Source organism: Rhea americana, unplaced genomic scaffold, assembly GCF_003343005.1.
Source record: "Rhea americana isolate MKP2758 unplaced genomic scaffold, rheAme1 scaffold_108, whole genome shotgun sequence".
Lineage (NCBI taxonomy): Eukaryota > Metazoa > Chordata > Aves > Rheiformes > Rheidae > Rhea > Rhea americana.
Window position 1 is genome coordinate 855,898 of NW_028185128.1, and position 20,580 is coordinate 876,477.

The window sequence follows — 20,580 nt, forward strand, 5'->3', positions numbered from 1 at the left end:
TTTGACTTTCAGTCCCACCACAGGTTTCTCCCGAGGTAGTGCCAGCTGTGCAGTCTCTCTTTACTCACAACTCACGGGTCATAATACACAAAATCTGTAGAGCTCTTTACCTAGCTCTGTCCTCTCCAGCAGTTTTTCTTCTTTCATCTCTTCTGTCTTTCTGCGAGCAGCAGTCCCTCTTGTATCCAAACTATTCAAAGCTTCAATCTATTCTTCTGCCATTTGCACCACAACAGTATTTTTTTCTGAAGAAGCTATTTTCATCTTTTTTTCCCTCTGTTCTGCTTTTTTTAATGCGAATATGACTTATCTTGAAGAAGGTAGGTTTTATCAATTTTTCAATGGATGAATACAAGGGAATAGTTTGTATTTTAATGTTTCTGAAGAACTAACTGCTTTTTATGCGTTCCCATCAACAAGGATTTTAAGTTTTTGCTTTTAGACTTCATTGCTAGAGGTAGACTCAATTTAGTTTCTTTGAGGTGGATTCTTAACTCTCTGCATACCATTCAGCCATAAAATAAAAGGAAATAATAAAATTGGGGACTTTTCAACTTCTCCATGGTTTTGGATTTCCTTTTTCTTATGACCATCAGAAAATGCTAATTGGTCCAGTTTGTTGTCCTGGTGGTCGTTCTCTTGTCAGTCTGCCTAAATACAGTATGTTTCTGGTATGTATGTTTTACGTATAGAACAGAAACATTCAGAAAGCACTGTTTCCTGTTTCCATTTAAGAGACTTTAATATCATTTTGAAGAGCTGCAGGTAGAAAGAGAAGCTCCAGCTGTAGCATTAGTCAGCTCTTGGATGAATACTGTCAGATGCTTTGCAGACCATTTGTTGCATCAGTGAACTTGTTTTCCTCTGACCTCACGTGCACAGAGCTGAAGCAACTCTGTGACGATCCAGTTTTTCTTTAGTATGCTTTATCCAGTTATTAATCATTTTCTGTTAAGATATGCAAACATTAAGAATGGCTACCTAATTCCTATGAAAGGTTTGGTATGTTTTGTGGATTTTCTCTTTGCCCATGTGTGCTCTAGTGCTGTTATTTGGTCTTTCCTCTTTCACTTTTCCTTGCCCATAAATGCAGCAGTTTTACTCTAAGAAAGATTCAGCACTATGTCCTTCAATTTTCTTTATTTACTTTCTACTACTGCATGAAACAAATTGACAGTAATCTTTCCTATGTGCATCCATAGCTACTCCTTTCCCCTGGGTGGGAAAGCAATGTGTAGTAGAAATATTTGTGAGTGAAAATGGAAAGTGTTTCTCTCTCACTGTGTCATACAAGAGGAAAGGCTCCATACACACTCTTTCCTAATTGTGCTCTTCTTGTGCAAAAGCCAGACAAAATCCAGTTCTATTTTAAAGAAGCTTACCTCTGTTCTCCATTCGAAAGTTGTGACACCATCGCTAAGTAATAATATTTGATCCTAGGAACACTTTGATTGTTTCAAGGTCAATAGATTAATAAAATATAGAAGAGGTTTTGACTTAATAGTTAGAAACTTCAAGTTATAGCAGCAGATTTGTTGACTCTCTGGTTATCTGTGACTTGGACTTTCCATAATGCCCTTAAGACAAATACAAATTACCTGAAGAGAGACTAGGTGGATGACACAGCTTGCTGAGAGTTGTAAACGGAATTACTAGGGTAAAATATTTTTTAAAAAGCTTATTCAAAGTCCTGTTCCAGGTGGACTAGGAGAGCTCTAGGAGTCCTTTCTGACCTAAAGTATTCTACAATCCAGTAAACAAAAGGCAAGATCATGCCAAAGCGTAACACCTACATCAGAAGCCAAGTCCCCATCCTTTCACAGGAAGGATAGGTGTTAAGGGGAGATAAAAGATTCCAACTACCTCAGAGAGCAAACTTACTGATCTGTAGAAAAGTAAGTTGTCTGAAGGATGGAGAGGTGGGATTCCTGTAGGATCACTCATATAAAGAAGCAGTATCATCAGCTGCTCACTAAAACTAAAGCCTAAACTCCTACATCTGCTGTTTAAAATGATGGATACTCGCAAGATTCAGAAGTGTTGCTACCAAACATGTTTTTTTTTTAATTATCTCTTTAATCATTTTTTGTAAACGCTGTGATTTGTTTGTATAAACGAGAGAAGAAATGAAAAATTATTGTAGCATCAGTGAGTCACCTGTGGGCCAACTGCTTGGCCCATCCTCAGCCCGTCCCAGCCCTGTGGTGGTGCCCGATGCCCCGGGGCTGGGGCTGCCCTGGGACCCTGCTCCTTTGGGGCGGTGAGACCAGCTCTGGTGGCCAGCCCTGGCCCAGCCTTCCCCTGCCAGTAGCCTTTGCCAGTACTGGCCCTGGGGAGCTGCCACTACTGTTGCATTCTGATGCTCAACCTGGAGTGGCCAAGGGCCCTCGATGTCACATCAGAGTCTGAATTGGTCAGAAAAATGCTGCAAGTAATTGTTGACAAATATTACAGGTACCTAAGAGTATATACAGGATGTATGTTAAAATTCTAATTGAAATCACTAATGAACCAAGCATTCTGAGGCATTGCATGTAACCATTACACTCTGACCATTTGCCTCTGTCAAGTTTCTTTGTTAAAACCACGGAAACATTTGCAACAAGCACAGATGTGATAACAAACATGGTGCCCGTGTTTGTGCAGAGTATTTCTAGTTCACAAGTTGACCAAGGTTGACAAGTTGACAAGGTGACCAAAGTTACTGATTTACAGACATGTCTGCTTGCTGAGTTGAAGCATTTCCACTGTCTCCCAAAATTCATCGTAAAGCAAGCATGCAGAAGCAACAAAAAATGTTCACCTATGTATTTCATCTTGTCTTGTCCTTCTCATGCCAGTAAGAAACTGGCTTGTGTTAGCTTGAAAAGGCGTAGGTTAAGAAAATTCTTCAGGGAGAGAGATCTCCTCTGCCATACACACACACATYAGTCATCAAATAACAGCTGCATTGTCAGGGTGCAATGCATGAACTCACACTTGGAGTGGATTCTGTGCATCCTTACTGACTCAGGAATTTAAAGAATAAATCCACAAAGCACTCTTGCTACTACCAAGAAAACGTCTAATATTAGAAAAGATCTCCATACCTATTGCCTAGGACAATTCTGATTTAAATGTAGCTTGGAGTCTTGAAGGAAACAGCTTCTCTTTCCGTTGCCAGCACAGATTTGACAAAGAATGACTCTGTTTTATTAGTCTTGGGAGTTAATCTGATTACCTTGTGCATTTGTTTGGCAATTTGGTAATTTAAATGCTTTGAAGTACTGCGTCCCTACCAATTATGACTTTGATTGTTGCATTTTTTTGTATTCTTACTTAGTCTAATGAAATGTCAGTACTTCATTCAATGGTACATTTACTTAGTTATAGCATGGCTTGCTTTGCCCATTGAATATGGGCAAGGTATACGGTGTTATTTTACTCTTGCAGTTGTAAGCATTGCCCAAGTACCTATAAGAATACACATAGTTTTGCACGATTTTGGCAAACACTCTGCTCTTTTCTAAATGTACATCTGTTCTCYGCGCAATGTTATTAATTTTATAACAAATTTGTGATTTTTACTCTTTTTTTATAATAGCTTCAATGCATTTTTGATTAGCATAACTTACAATGAAACCTGTAGCTTTTAGAATTTCTTGACTGACATTATTACTTTGTCAAACACATGGATAAGTCTGAATATTAGTCAATTTTTTCTAGAAGAAAATGATTCAGCAAGTACTTTTTCTGGAGAGTCAGGCTACCACACTGCTGGCTGCAAGCTCTATTTTTAAGTATACACCTCACTATAGGCTTCCCTAGGTCTTGATGCTGCAAAATGAGGTTCCTGTGGGATGTACTGTAACGCATGCTGGTGAGAGCCTGTGTATGAACCTTTTCTTTACATCAAAGAGTATCTGTCATGCTAGCTGTCTGAAGCCAGCTAGCGTGAGTAACTCTTTAACAAGTGAGTGAGAAATTTACAACCTAGTCTTTGGTAAGAAGCATTTAAACAAGATGGCACATTTCAGTTGTTCCTCTGAACAGGATACCTGTGCATTTTCCAATATTTTCTGGGCATATATAGATTGGATATCCAAAAGACTTCTGCTCTCTGCAGTAATTCTGAGTGATAAGAACAAACAAAATTGAGGAGCAGGGGTTATATCACCTGGGTGATAATGGGCTAAGCTTGGTTAGGACAAGCATATGATTGTACCTAGAATTCTTGTTTTACATTTGTTCAACTACAGGAATAAACATTTATAACTTTAAGAAAGCCGAAAGTGTAGAAGAATAAATCAGTAATATTTTTTATGCTTTTGAAGTGCTTTAAAATAGTTGCTTTGGGTCAGGTATAATAATATTCCCGGAAATAYGTCATTTATTAGAGAAGAAACATTATTCAAGGCATTATACCTTTTTCACATTCAGTAAGCGCTTATGAACACATTGCTTAATTTTCAGGTGAATTCATTATTCAAATTACTAATCAGTTTCTTGGTTTATAAGTGGTCTGTTCATTGAAGACACTATGCAATGTTGTGTTAGTAGATATCCAAGTCAAATTATTTTACTTTATTAATTCTGTGAAAGTCTTAAAGTATTACTTAATTCACTCACTTGAAGATTTACATGCTTAGGCRACCCACTAAAATAATATGATTTGGATATTTCCAAGCAAGGGAGGAGACAGAGCCAAGTCTTCACTTATTCCCTGCACCTGCCAGTCCACTTCTAGTCAGTTTTCTTTCTGTAAGGTCTCTCTCTTCTGAAACCTTCAGACATGGCCCCAACACTGGAGYAGTTTGCAGGCTGGAGCATGGGTAGAAGGCACTCTATTTCCCTTTATCCCTGTGCTCGGTTGTGCRGAACAGACTTCAGTCAGTGAGACTTTCAAGCAGGATGGAATTCCTACCTGGAATATTGCTTATATGCATCCTCCCTGAAAAGGGTCTGCAGGCTCAAGCTTTTTGTGGCRGAAACTATCCTTTATTACCTGTAAGCACTCCTCAGTGGAGCATCCTTGCACATAATCTGCAGCAGAGCTGCAACAAAGGGTTAAAAAAAATTCCTCAGGAGCTGGCAGAGAGAATCAAAGGTAAAACTCTCYATTTTCAAATTTGGTATTATTAATAAGATGTTAAAAATCTTGGATTCAACTACCCCTACTGGACCCAGGAGCACCTTCAACRACCCTCAGTGCTAAGATCAAGACTTCCCATTTGTGTGTGCATGTATAGAACTGCCCCCCCCACACACAYATGCCTTCYTTTGGAAAAGAGATTGCACATTTGTGATGCTTCACATTGTGAATTTCAAATATGCAGAGCAAGGATTCAGTTCTCTTGACAGGCTGGGGTGGAATCATGTGTACACCTTGTAAAAACTCAGCTATTGCCTTAGAGAATATATGTATGATTGCCGATTTTCCAAGATACGCACCATTGTGTACCCTTGAGAATGATAAAACCTTTCCTGCATAAAAGCAGCAACCACACTTACAAAAAGCTGTACATGTCAACCATGTCAAGAATTTTCACAGCAAAGCCTCCCCAAGATCATGCCTTCACGATAGACAGTTAAATTACATTATGCAAATGCCATGCAAATATATGCACTGCATATGATAATTAAAACCTTCCTAAATAGATATTTACAAAATAGACAATCCATCATGGTCCATGAGGTTATAATCTACATTTTTCAAATGAACAGTGCAAAAACTCTGAAAATTCACACAAAAATGAATGATAATCATCTGAAACATAATGACCTATCATTTATCAATTTAAGTTCTTTACAGTGTGTCATTCATTCAAAAAAATATCCACTGATTTTCTAACTAGAGAGTGGAAGTCCTCACCAACAGTTTGTGCTGGCATAAAATACAAAAGCTAATGCACTTGTGGGCCTTCACTAATCATGGACACKAAGTGAAAAATTCCACATGCAGTTTTATGGAACAGAACCTGACATGAAGAGAAAATTTACCAAGAAGTATGACTAAGTATTCACAGAAAGGGAGTGAACTTTTTTGGACTTCATTGTTCTATTTCACTTCGAAAATGGCACCTCTTGTAGGACATTAGAGTTCATACTGCGATGGGTACACATACAGCTGTCACAGAGGGAGCACAGTGGATCATACCAGACACTTCCTGGAATCCACTCATGCTCTCTAGCTCAGGACTCGTCCAGCCCATGTCCTGACCATATTTGACATGTTCTTGAGCCTGTAGACCGTGCCAGAGTGCCCACAACAGCATATCAGCACTGCATGAGTTACAAGTCTAAAATCCATAACTACACATTCTGGGAGCAAATGCTCCTTAGTCACTCCTTTTCTACCTGGTGATGGGGAGATGGTCAAGATAGCTGTCTTCTCCCTCCCTCTTGCTTTTCACTGCTTTCCAAGGAGGAACTTCAGTGGTTTTCTCCTCCTGCATCCAGTTCTTCAGGCTGATATTTTCATGATCATTTCAGCTGATTTGAATCTGGATTGTCCCATGAAAGTCAACATCTAGGAAAAATCTAAAGGCTGGAATTCAAGGTACATTTGAGCTCAGCACAGTTTGTGGGGAAGGGAGCAGAGATGAATCCCATAGTATCCTGTGACACCTTCTGTAAGAGGTGGGCAGTTTGGAAGAGTGCTAACTCCTGCTTACCTCCACCTATGGCTACAGGAACAAAAACACTGGCGTATTTACCCCTTTTCTCTTTCAGTCGACAAGATTTAGTAAACTCCTCATTCTGAGTCTTCTGGTTTTGAGAAGGTTGGTCAGAGCTCAGCAAACTCCAGATTATAGCATGACAACATACAGCCCTCCAGCCTGATATTGCCAGCAGTGGAATATAGGTTTATCTTTATTCATGGGGCTAATCTTAATAAGATAACCAGGATATATAGAGGTAAGGCTGTACTTACGGGTTTGGAACTGAGGAAGGCTGTATTGCTTTTCAAGGCAAGTAGATAGTGCTGGTGATTTAGCTGAATGACTAAATGCAAAAGTGAGTGTCCTTTTGTGTCTTTGGTTTGATATAATACTCATTAACAATTTTCAGCATTTTTCAGCTTCCTCTTTGCCAGTTGCTGACTCATGAATTCTGGACAGTCTCCATTTTCTTTCTATGGGGTCTTTTGTGTGAACATGCATTATATGGGCGCGGAATATTTTTGATATAATTCCTCTCTGCCAGAGAATACTTCCATCCTCCTTCTCAATGAGCTAATTTTTTATTCTCTTTTCAGTATATCAGGCTGGTGAAATAAAGATTAAAAAAAAAACTTTTTTTTTTTTTTTTTTTTTTTTTTTTAATTTTGGTTTTTTTTTTTTTTTTTTTTTTTTTTTTTTTTTTTTTTTTTTTTTTTTTTTTTTTTTTTTTAATCTACTATCAGAAGAGGGTTTCTGAGCAGCCACTTACAGTGGTTTTTTTTGCAGATTACTCAGGGTCTGGTTCTGCTACCTTTGTTCATATCAAGTAGTAATAAGATACATCGATTTTTTGTTGGAGCTGCCTGTTAAATTTTCTCACCTGCCACACTGGTACTTTCTGGATTGGTCTCATGCTGGGGTCTGAATCTCCATACATTCTGTCAGAATAGCACACACGAGACCATGAAAATTGTATTCCTGCATGCAGACATGAGAATCCATGCTGGATTTTCCAGTTGGGCATTATCAGAGAAGATTTTTATAAACAGCTAGAGAAACAGAAGTCACAGGCTTCCTGCTCTGACTAGCTATCCAGAACACTAGCATTAATCAGAACCAAGCTGCAGACTGTTTAAACTCCACTTATCACTACTTTGGGATTTGTAGCATTTTCAAACATCTCTCAATCATCACTCAGAAAAGTGGTTTTGCAAAAAGGCACTTTCTAAATAAAATGTCAAAATATTCCTGAATATTATCACTTTGCTTTAAAATAAAGATACTGACATAAATAACAGAATGGCCTTGGCACTTTATCTAATGTTGATTTTTTTTTGAGCGATGCTGTCCTCAAATTTAAATCTATTAGAAGTTTAATAGCACGGCAGTCCATCTGGCAGCCTTGAGAGCAATGGCAAGAAGGCATCCAGAAACATGCACTGCAGGAGTGCAAGCAAAGTGTATTGACAGATGCTTTAGTTTTGTGGAAAGGAGAGATAGGCAAGAATATGGACTCTGATCCACCTGAGCAGGACTGCACGTCTGCAGGAACCTCTGTGCACCAGCTCTTGGAGGTCTGAAACTAACATTCCTGATCTAAATAGGCATAACTCCATGTAACACTGTTAAACTGAGTGAAAAATATCCTGTAGCACTGGATCAGAAGCCATCCAAAAAGAGATGAAATTATGTTAGTATATCTGATTTATTTGGCTTTATAATAACATCTGCTCTAGGTAGAARACTATTGCAAAAGTAATGCATTTAGCATTTATAAAGGGCTTTTCACTCTTAATTTCTTATAAGGCATGGACCAAGACAAGGCAACCGATTTAGATTCTTGTGTTTGAAGGTCTGCATCACTGGTAACTCTGTTAAATCCCTCAGCATTAACGATTGTTTTCTTAAGATGTTTGTGTTGGTGATTATGCTTTTTTTTTTCCTGATGTACTGGCCAAGACGCATAAAACACATAAAAAAGTGCAAGGATCAAATTGCCAGTTGCAGGACTTACATTTTCTTTACCTGTGAAAGGATGATATCTCCCACAAAAATCATGGAGCAGCTTCCAAGTGTTCTCCATAAACAATAGCATGTTTTCTTTTCTCTTGTTTGTTTGCCTGTTTGGGAAAAGCATCTGGAAAAACAATGATCTTAGTCCTGTACTGGGGAGCAGAGTAGAACTGCAACTGCACCATTTAGAGTTAAAGTCCTGAAAAGATGAAAATAGACTGCTTGATTGCTGGTTGTCTCATCAGCCCTTGTGAAAAGCAGCTGACAGTGTTCATGTTTGGAAGAGAAGAGGAAATTGGAAATCCATTATACTTCTCCTGGTATTTTAGTCACAAGAATGTCTGTGACTGGAGTTCAAAAAACATAGTGAGCCTAAGGTGTTTTTGCTACAATTCAGAAATGTCCGGTGTCATACATCGTCAGGATAGTGAATTGGTTAAGAAAATAAATTGCTTTATTTATTCAAACTCAGTCTGTATTAATGGGTAATAGGACTACTGAAGCTTGATGAGGTAACTTCATGTTTTTTTTCCCTTTTTGCCTGACTCCTGTTTATGATTGAATGCCAGTATTTGGGTTTGGCTTTGTGAGTGCGGCCACCAGATCTGGACTTGGACTGAGAGTAGCTTGCAGAAAATTAGTGACCACTATGACAGCAATAAACACCACGAAACTGTAATGAAAGCAGCTGGTTCTTTCTCTGCTAACAGTGAACAGAGTGGTGGTTGGTTTGACACCCACACACTAGTCCTTCCCTCACTGCTTTTGTCTTAACATTATAAACACCCTCACAGAGCTTCAGATCGACTGTTGCACAAGATACCAGCTGTGTTTCAAGGCTAGACTGTGGCAAAAACACACAAGGGAAGGTCATCAAGGAAGGCAGCTCAGGCAGTGGATGTTGGGCCACCTTGCTGTGCCCATAAGCAGCTCTGCTATTTCAGGCATGAGTTCATGAAATCTGCAGTAAAGGCACATGGGAGAGACGCACAAACAGCGTTTAACTTTACTTGCCACTCAGTGTGATAAAAAAGGGAAAGTAGGTGGAAAGTACTAGATTCTGACAATAAAGAAATAATATGCACTGCCTTTTAATGAGATTTCATTTTTTCCCTTTGTGTCAGCTATTGGTTTTATGATTGTATCGCTGATGTGCCCACTATCATCTGACCTTTAATATCATGGTTTTGCTCAGCATAAAAATGTCAAAATTTTTAACACTGTCTTCTGGTATGCTATTCATTCATTCATATAGCGCTAATGATGCACATTGTTCAGTCAATGTTTTCCACACAATAAAAAAGAAATTAATCAGAGAATATAAAAAGATCTTAGGTCTCCAGTAATTGTCTTACCACCACTGCTTGTTAAGCTACTCAGGCTCCTTAGGGCAGCTTTCAGCACTGCCAGGAATCTGCAGCTACTGGGATGTCACAGATCCCCTACGAGACCAGAGAGAGACTCTCTTTTGCTCCTTGACTTTACTGAAAGTACAGCAAAGCTCCTGTACTAACTCCAGAACAGATGAACATTTTTTTTTCCTGATTCCAGTGCCTTTTCTTCACATTTGGTTGGACACTTGGCTTTTTAGGCAGTTTTAACTATTTGAGGAAGCTGAAGAGAAAASAAACAAACAAAAAAATATTTGTGGGCTAGAAAGAAACAAAGAAACATGAAATGACAGTCTGTGTTCCAATGTAGGCGAGCTTATCCGTCAGCTACACTCAAAGAACTCAAGGTGCATTTTGTTTCACCTCTGCAGAAAAGCTCTGCTTCATCTTCAGAGTTAATGTGGCACTCTTCCAAGCCAAACTTACAGGGGAAAGGAAATAAACCATTYGAATGTTTGTCTGATAGGAATCCCAGCACTAGAGAAACTACCTCCTTTCTAGAAAGTCTTGTAAAAAATGACCTGATTCACTTAATCTTTTTGACTCAGTAATGTTTCTACTAATGCAACATTCTTCTAATGTTGCAAGCCATAAACCTTGTGACATATAATGAAGTAATCTAGCAATTAGAAGTCAATTATTRATGCTGAAAGTGACCTCTTGCTTGTTTTCCCCCCCACACAAGAAGAAATAAATATTGTCTTTTGCTCCTCTTTTCTAGTTCATGACTTGAACTATGTGGAATTTAAAAAGCTGTTTCTCCTGGTTTGATATTTGTAAGGTTAGCTAGATTGTGGTGTAATACGAGGCAGCAGTAAGGGTGTACTGTGCATCTTACTAGTTGCCCAGAGCCTTAGGGCAAGTGGAGCAGGAAGCAGGAATGGACAAACGGTGGCTTTGGAGCTGTGTGCACGTGTGGCAGTCAGTTCAGCTGCAGCTGTCAGGTCAAGGCTGTGCCGCGGGATGGTCAGTAGGRCTGCACTGCTACAAAGGCAGCGCTTGGGTAAGCCACGTCACTGCATGTGGGAGGAAATGAGCCAGTWGCTGCTGCTGGGTTGGGTTCATACCGGCAGAGTCACTCTGGGATGCAGCCTCGTGTAGCCCCAGTCTGCCATGGAACTCTCAGGCCATTGCTGTCTCCCTCCTGTGAGCTTCTCCCTGCGCCTCCGCCCCTGCACCTCCGCCTGCTCTCAGCTCTCGCACTGCATGTGAGGTGCAACATGCATRTGCGTGTGTCTAATGCTGCTTACCTATAGGAAGACTTTAGGCAGTGGCTTGTAAGCTCAGAAAGTTTGCCCGCTCCTACTGCAAGGCCTTTGCAAGAGGGGGATGAAGGTGCCATGCAGTGCTATCTTAAAGTACAGCTTTGTGGGTCCCAAGACCCAGGCTGAAAGGAACTGGTAGATAGTTGGTGGGTTGCCAGACATCCCATATCTTATGACCTCATGTAATAAAGGCTTGGGTCCAGTGTCCCATATGAAAAATATTCAGTACATGGCCTTTCCCGCATTTTCATGGAGACCTACTATTTTTTTCCAGGTGCCAGCAGCGCAGATTCTAGAAATTCAGAAACGCAGCAGTTTTAACATGAATGCCAGCTGTTCAGTTTGGAGGCCGGGGGCCTGAGATTCACGCACACACCATGCATAGTCACTCCACACTTGTTTGACTGGCACTGTGATAGAACTTGCTATTTCAGATCTTGTCTATTTTCCATTTTGGAGGTCCTGTTACCTCTATGCTGATTGTCTCATGAATGAATGTCCTCAGCTGGTATGGGCTACAACCCTATGCTCTTCTCAAGGCACTGTGTAAGACACTTCTAATATGGAACTTCTTTCAGTCTGTCCAGTATTCAGGATGATGTGTGAAGAGCCAATTTTGGATGAAACACAGATTTTTATTTTAGCAGTCAATGGCATTTTTCCTCTAGAGCTCTTTGCTGCTGAAAGTATTTCATCTGTCTGCTTTTCACAGTCCCGCTACCGCTGGTTTGATGCCGAATGGATACAGCTACATCAGAGAAACCAAAACAATCTATTTCTTTCGTGATATGACCAGCATATCAGAATTAAGCATAGGCTGACTTATATTTGCACTTAAAGCAGACCATAATACCACTGCGCTTAGGAGACCCTAATAAGAATCGGAGAATGACACTAAATCAATGGACTTCTAGTTAAAAAAACTAAACTAAAACTCAGATGCTAAGCCCAAAGGACTTTATTCAGGTCTGTTAAAATAGAATTTTGATCAACTAATATGCTCAGAAAAGATTTTCATCTTCAGGTCTTTAAGAGTGCCTCTGCCCTTTGGCATGACTGGCTTAGATTGACAACTGAATAAACAAAAAAATGGATGAACACRAAAGTACAATAGAAAATCCACTGTTCATTAAAAAAAGTATGTTTTCATGCATCTCTTATAGTGCAAGAATAGTAGCGGTTTTCTTTTTACTTAAAGCGATTTATTCAATTTTATCAATTATTCTTATTATACTCTCCCCAATATGATGCATTTCTCAGTTTATGTTTAATCTGAATTACTCTTCTAGCTGTAAGTAAGTTCCATGCATGCTGAGATGTCTTCTGCAAAACACCTAGAATTCTGGTTTGATTTCCTTTCCATCAATATTAATTCTTTCAGTTTCTACCCCTTACAGGATAGCCTAAAAAAGGCAGAATCTCCTCAGTCATAAAGACGTCACCTCTTTCCAGGGGGACAAAGACATATCTTCTTCATTCCAGATGAGTTAATGAAAGCTCAGCATGAGATCAGTCAGACTTGCTCATTACAACAGTCTCCGTCACTGTTCTTTCTTCTTTCTTTCTCTCTGCCTGAATTTTAAATGTGCCTGCAATGTGCTTTAGGTTTCCCTACATTTCTAAGGGTGCTGACCTACCTTTGGCTAGCTGCTTTTTCAGAACAAGCTTCCTGTCTCTGTATAACAGGTTTTTCCTCTTTTCAGTGATGGCTGGGCAGACAGAGATGAAGTCATTGAAGGTTATGAACCTGAAGCAAATGGAGGCATCACTATCAAACTGCAGTCTCCCGAGGTCTTGTCATTTGATGACTACTATCTGAAGCTGCGGCTGGACACCAACACCCGCAACCCCTGGTTCCCCGAGTTCTGGCAGCACAGATTTCAGTGCCGCATCCCGGGGCACCCACTGGAGAACCTCAACTTCCAGAAGAACTGCACCGGTAACTTCTCAACTGTTTTCCCATTTCAACCTGTACTCTGGTGAAAATTTGTCTCCGTGGGCTTGGAGGCACATTTTTTTTGTTCATTTTTTTTTCAGGTGTATAAATCACTGGTGAAATGTGCCAACCTCAAACCATGTAGACTTAAATCCCAACTCTGGGAGGAGTATGTCTCCTGCTGGCTGCACAGCCTCCTGTCAATACGCTCTCTGTCACAGAGCGACTTGTTCCCCTCTCAGGATTTAGGGCTATGCTGAGGCTGACAAGAATGTCTGAGATTTCAATATGAATGCTTGACCCTGGTGGCCAAGTTATTCAATATCCAGAGAGCTTAAAAATCACAAGTATTTTTACACTTTGAAATCTAGACCTGGAAAAGGTCTGTACCTCAAACYACAGCCAAATAAAAAGCCTTGTCCTTAGTTTAGTAAATGCATGGGTAAAAACAGATAAAAAACAAGAAATGAATCTTTCTGGTCCAGCTGACCAAAAATACGTAACAAGTAAATTTTAATGAAAATAGGAAAACATTTAACATTTTTTTTTGATGTCAATTTTCTGACCATATAATAATCAGGAAATTTATTAAGATATTATGGCAGAAAACAAAACTAAGGAAAGTTGATAAGCCTTAAAACTGGCCAGYAAATCATCTGGGTCACCCTTTCTTTTCCTCACTAATTAAAATATGTATAGTTTGTTTCCACTATATAGCGCTTATAAAAAGAGCTATGGGTAGAAGTTACTATCATCTCATAGCAAGAGAAGTGTATCTATGCATAGATAGGCAGGTTTCCTGTTCCACGGCATAAACTGAGGAAATAAATTAAAAATATTTCAGAAAGGTTAACAGGATTGACTTTATTAATAAATTGAGAGGGATCTTTTTCTATAAAGTATTGCTGAATATTTTCTGCAAATACATAATGTGTAGTTTATTAATATTCTGTTTGTAGTCAAAAAATTATTTTGATAGTGAGGCAGTTGTTTCATTTTTAACAAAACTAACAAAGTTTGGCTTCACATGGATTTGTGTCCTATTCTTTACATCTCCCCCCGCCTCTGCCTCTATACCTGGTATTAGCATTAATTTCAGTTGGTCTTTATGTTCCCCTTGGGCGCACAGTATTTCTATAGTATTTCTAGATCCTCCTTTCTTCTTTCCAACACTTCTTAAAAATACCTTCCACATTACCTCTGTTTTTCTACCAATTCCTGTTATTAACAGCTGAGTCATAACAAATATTGTGACTGGCTCAAAAATGAACTGATGTGCTGACAGACTGGCTGGCCCATTCTGTGTGCTGAAGGGCTAATGGCACGCCAAACTAGACAAATAATTATTGAGCTTATCTGATACATTTTCCTAAATTGGATCATTAGCTTCAGGTCTACCAAAATGATGATTTACATTATTTGTTTTCGAGGCTGCTTCAGCTAAGTCAGAAGGAGTTAATATTGGCCAACATTGCAGAAATTACTACTATGAGGTTGAGTAACAGRCACATAGTGCAAATCTATGGCCTTCTTTCTCAAGAAAAGAAGCTTAAAACTGCATTGTTTTGATCGTTTCATTTACAGAAATAAATTGCAAGTTAGTACCCTATAAAAATGCCTAGTTTCTGAGGAATCTCAGCAGTTCTTTTAACCACAGGTAGTTTGTTATTGTGTCTCTGGCTATAAAACTACAAACATTAGTCTGAATGCATATGACCATTCTTATTCTGCTGCAACAAAGGCAAATACCAGGCGGCAAGTTCAAAATGGACAAGAGGAGGTCGTTCTTCACAGAGCACCTAGATGAGTTTTCACCCACAGAATGCTGTGGACTCTAAAATTGTACATGAAACAAAAAGAGGTTAAACAAGTTTACAGAAGAAAACTAATAACTTACATGGAAAGYAACAAACTCTGCCTCAGGACATCCTGGGGCTGGAAGTCACTGGACTTTGGAGAGGGAGCTGCAGAGGTATCCTTACTTGTCTGCGCTACTGTTCTGTTCCTCTCTAGGTGTCAGGTGTCAGAGACAGCATTTGGGCCTGATAGACCTTTAGTCTGAGCCATTACAGGTGCTACAAGTGAAATACAAAAACATAGGTTGGCTCTGTCACTTAATAGCCATAATTTGTGCACTCAGTTGTTTTGTCCTTCTGTAAGAAGCTATAAATTTTTACATGAAGCTTCAAAACAAGTGATACTTTTCAGCATTTGATTACTGTAAGGTAAACAGCTCTCAGATTTGGGAATAAACCACTGACCAGCTCACTGATTTGGGAATAAAACCCTCCGGTTTTGCATACAGAACTGAGAAGTTCATAAGTATTTCAAATCACCGAAGGGAAGCACCACTGGGTATCTATCCTTAATAATGACATATCTACAGAATCAAGAGCCCCACATGTCCTCAGTATAGATAGTCTAACGTACTTTAACTCCACAAAGCTGACTGGTGACTAGCTGACACCATCACAGATCTCCACATACATTTTCATCACATACATAACCTCTCTGTRGAGCTAAGAAAGCTCTTTCAAAGACGACTAGTTTCCAAGCTTGCTGATCCAGCCTTCCAGTATTACTGCTATTACTGTATCACCCTGGGAAAATTATCAGTATTGAAAACAGGTATCAAATTCCTCAACTCCATTATATCTAAGAGATTTCAYTCTTACCTCAGAGTATTACACCATTATTAATTCTAATGAGATACATAGGATCCCAGATTTTGGAAAAAGCTGAGTTCCCTTTGATCTCACGAGTATATGCACATAATTTGTATGCACCATGGCCTGTGACTGTCTCTGGGGCCCTGATCTGTTCTGCATTCTAGAAGTGCTCTTGTATTCACTACTGAGAACACAGCACACCTGCACCTTTGCATAAACAGAAATTGATTCAAAAGTAGGCAGCTTGGGTTCACCTTCCGTCTCTGGAGAGTTATTGTCTCAGGAAACTATCTAATGAGAAAGAAAACCAAAGGACAAAAAACACTTGTGTTGTCTAGGGGAGTATAGTATATTTTGTATTTACCCAGCAGTGACAAGTTACGTAGGAGCAGCCGCAAACAAAAAATAGAAGTCAGTGTTCTTATTCAAAAAGCATTCAAAACCCTTGGCCCTATCAGGCTGTTGAAAAGAAGAGTACTTACAAAATTGGTATTTCAGAACCTTCAGTTACCACTGGCCCAAAATAATTGGCTTATATACAACTTAATCACTTTATTGAATGATTAGTTGGAAATGGCCATTGGAATASAATTTTTAGTTTTTAGGATTCATGGATAGGTAGTAAATAGTAAAAACTTCTCCTCAAGCAATTCCAGCTGCTGCATTTGCAGTGTCTCACTCAGCATTGCTATTGATTCGGCACTAGCTTGGGATTCCAGGCTCTCCGGGAAGCAAGGAAAAACTAGTCCCTAGAGAACCCCCTTCTTTGACAACAGGAATCGCTGCTTGAACCCTGTAATTCAATCTYTGAGAAGACTGATGTTGTCCTTCAGAAATTTTCATGTTACACACTACTCTTCATGTGTGTACACGTATTTATATGGGAAAAGGTTTATCTGATCAAAAAATTTCAAGTAAGCAAGTCCAAGCACCTTCCACTCTGTGAAGTCTGCAGGCTGCCTAACAATTAGCAGCATTTTCAGAAGAACTTATCTGGGTTTACCTATATCTGCATGGTTGTAGCAAAAAATTGTGGGAAGACAAGACAGAATCATAAACAGCTATGTAGTGACTGCTCTTTATAGATTTATAGATTATCCCCTTCCTTCCTGCAAAATTTATTTTTCCTACTTTGGTGAAAAGCAAACGAGTGGGAACCATTTTTAATTTATTCCTTGCTAATACCACCTTCTCATCTGTAGCTAGATGCCTACTGTAAGCCACTGCCTTTATCCATCTCTCTCTCTTTCTCTGTCTCCCTCCCTCTTTCTTTCCCTTTCTCTCTCTCTCTCTCATGGCTACAGAAGATAACAGAAGATATTCTTCCTTGACACAACAAGATTCAAGTCCAAAATTTTCTTATAGGTAAAAGCAAGAGATTTTTATATGACTATTCTCTTGTAGTTTTCTTGATTTCTAACAAACAGGCCAAAACCACTTCCAGGACAGAGTTCTTGTCAGATTGTTCATACCACTGAGATATTTTCAACGCCTTCTGGGTAATACCTTCATTCTTAGGGAAACAAAGTGTATATTGTATCACTAACTTGTCAGGAKGTTCAGAATCTCACACTGTTCTCAACCTATTCACGACCTTCAGGTGAAATGTCAGAACAGAGCAGTCCATTTTAATATCAACAGAAAAGAGCTGTTTCTGAATCTGAGGTAACTTATTACCTTCCTAACTCAGGATGGACTTGACACAATGTTCACTTAGCGCACAACCTCAGGCACTGCTGCAAGCAACATTCAGAAGTAGTTTCAGTTCATCAGGCAACTCAGCCCTTTCCACCTTTTGGAGATTGCATGTTGACAGCAAAATTAGGTGATAGACTGTTCTCTTCCAAAAGTTCTGTAGTGTATTTTCTGCTTCCTAATTTAATAAAAAGTGCTCTTCCCCCCATTTTTTTCACAAAACCTACAGTGGCAAATATTTCTTTGGCGAGCCCACGCAAGCTAGAATTAAATGCATGTTACACTTACATGGAAATAGCGTAGAACTCAGTGCAGTTTGACTCTTGTTTGGAGGTCTAACTACTCATAGAGCATCTGCTCACCTCCTGACAGATAATGCAAGAGCTGTAGTTTATATAAACTGGGAGGGATGAGTACTTTTGTGCACAAGAAACAATTATGAAATTGGTTATGGAACTGATGCAAACATCAGATTATGCTCACAGCAGTTCGTCTACTGGGACAACAAAATACATTGGCAGGCTATCAGTGCAGACATTTTTCAATAGAGGAAAGTGGAACAAAGTGGGCAATTCATGATTCATTCATTGATTCAATTGATCTTTGAGGAGAAAGGTTATTTGTCAGTGAATCTATTTGTGGCAGACAAGAACAAGAAATGTAGATTTTTCTGTTCCAAAGGAGATTGCAGTCCAAGTTCTCTGTAGGATGCTTACTCATACCTTGATCATGCCATAAGGACTGCTTCATCCATTAATTCCTGTCTGTTTCCAAGAAAACCAATCAGCCTGGATGCAGCCAGAGACATAGGCTCACAGAACCACAGGGTAATTCAGGTTGGAAGGAAGCTCAGGAAGGCTCTAGTTCCACCTTCTGCTCAAAGGAGGGTCAACTGTGTCTTCAGACCAGGTTGCTCAGGGCTTTATCCGTTTGAGTCTTGAAAAACCTCCAAGGATGGAGACTGCACAACCTCTCTGGGCAACATATACTAGTGCTTGAATGTCCTAATAATGGAAAATCCAGTCTTCTCTTGTTTCAAGTTATATATGTTGTATTTTGTCCTCCCACTAGGCAGAGCCTGGCTCTCTTTTCTCAGTAACCTTCTTGTAGGTGAGAGGTATCTGCTGTTAAGTCCCCCTGAAGCTGTCTCTTCCCCAGACTGAACAAGCCTTCAGCCTCTCCTCACAGGGCAAGGACTGGAGACCCCAGCCATCTGCTGAATTTGCTCCAGGTTATCAATGTCTTTCCATACTGTTTGGCCCCAAACTGCATGTAGTATTCTAAATGCAGCCTAAGAAGCACAAGGAGGGATAATTACATCCCTCAACTGACTGACTGTGCTCCTGTTAATACAGTGCTAGATACTGTTGGCCATTGTTCCTACCGAGGATCTGTATGGCCATCAAATTTCTTGGGTTAGCTTTGATTTGTATCTTTTACAAACTGTCTTCTTTCTGCATCATCARACTTTCTCAGAAACAGGACATAGGCCTTCATGCCATCTAAATAGTTCTAGATGTCTGTCAGAAATTCAGATAGCATGTCAAACCATGGGCAGAACACACTAATGTTAGGAGAAAAAAGCACAGAGGCATTCGCAGAAAGAAATTTATGATTTGGTATGAATAATGCAGAGTCACACTTCTGTGAAATAAATTACAAGAAATATGTATTAATTTCCCACTGTAAAGACCTTATGCCATTCACTTTATTTAGTACAGACATATCTGAAAGAGACGTGGAGCAATGTGCAGAGGTGTCTTAGATATCAGAGACTCACACAGCAACCTACACAAAGAGCAGTGCAGTGTTACATGAACATACCAGCTCGAGTCTGAAAGCATAATGTCTGTGGGACATTTTGCCCAAACTACTAAATCCAATCATTTCTACAAGTGTTTCTGGAGCCAACTTGATTTGTATGCCTCTAACTAGGACATTTATGAACATCCTTGAGTGCTTACAACCATTACCATTCACCCATTTAAAAGCATTTGGTTTTATCTCATTCAACCATAGCCAGATTCCTTACAGGTTTAGTGAGCTGTTTTCATTTCTGACATAGGACAATAATGTCTTTTTAAAAGGCCTACAGTGTTGTTTGTAGAAAGCCTGTAGTGTTATTTGTTTTCCTGTATTAGTCTGTGAAGTTTTCCTTAATTTCACTTATTACACCAGACAGGATAATAGAAAACTCTTGGCTGACTTATTTCCCTTAGACAGTTTCATACCCAGCTAATGCCTCCTTCAAACTACATTCAGTCCACCAACAAAGGACTTCAGAACTGCTCTTAATGAAAGAATCAATTCCAACACATTTTTCTCAAGGCTCATTTTAGTTTTGATGACTCTATATGAGATGACTTGGGGCTCTGATTTTCTTGTATCTGTGGACAAAGCACGGGTACTTGGTTATTTCTATCCTTGACTGAAAGGCAAAAGTATTTTCAACCAGAGGTGATCTGAGTGGTTTTCAGAATGTTTTGGATTATGTTGTAAATTGGGCAGATTGGATCTATGAGACACTACCAGGGCTCACTCTGCTGTGCCAGAGGTGAACACTGGTACTTCTCTGGGAACTGTGCTTTAATCTTGACATCTGCCAGGCTCCCTTGTAGATCATCTTTCCCATGAGATATTGCATCAGCAGAAGATCCTGCAGTGGGAACTACTTTCACTACATCACACTCATCAAAAGATGATTATAAGATGAGAGGCTGAGTGTGACAGGTTGACCTGCCAGATCAGCCATTGCTTGTAAATTACACGGTACCAACAAATTCACAAGCTTTTGAAGAAATTTGTTGTACATTTGTGGATCCTGTGACTAACCATCCCTAACCTCTGTTTAGGATTCCTATTATACACGTTCACATTATATCCATAGGTTCTGGAGTACAGAAGAGTCTTATGTCACTCTCTACATCCTCAGTACGTGGCAGAAGATCCTAAGGCAGATGGCTTCCTCAG

At 39.5% G+C, this 20,580-nt stretch overlaps 1 protein-coding gene across 1 annotated transcript in view; it reads left to right on the forward strand.

The window, feature by feature from the left end:
* The window catches only part of GRM1 (glutamate metabotropic receptor 1), a 188,216-nt gene that overhangs the window by 108,784 nt on the left and 58,852 nt on the right, over positions 1-20,580 (forward strand). Inside the window, exon 3 of the mRNA XM_085310446.1 lies at positions 13,014-13,249. Within this exon, the coding sequence (XP_085166572.1) occupies positions 13,014-13,249 (236 nt within the window). The remainder of the gene's footprint in view (positions 1-13,013; positions 13,250-20,580) is intronic.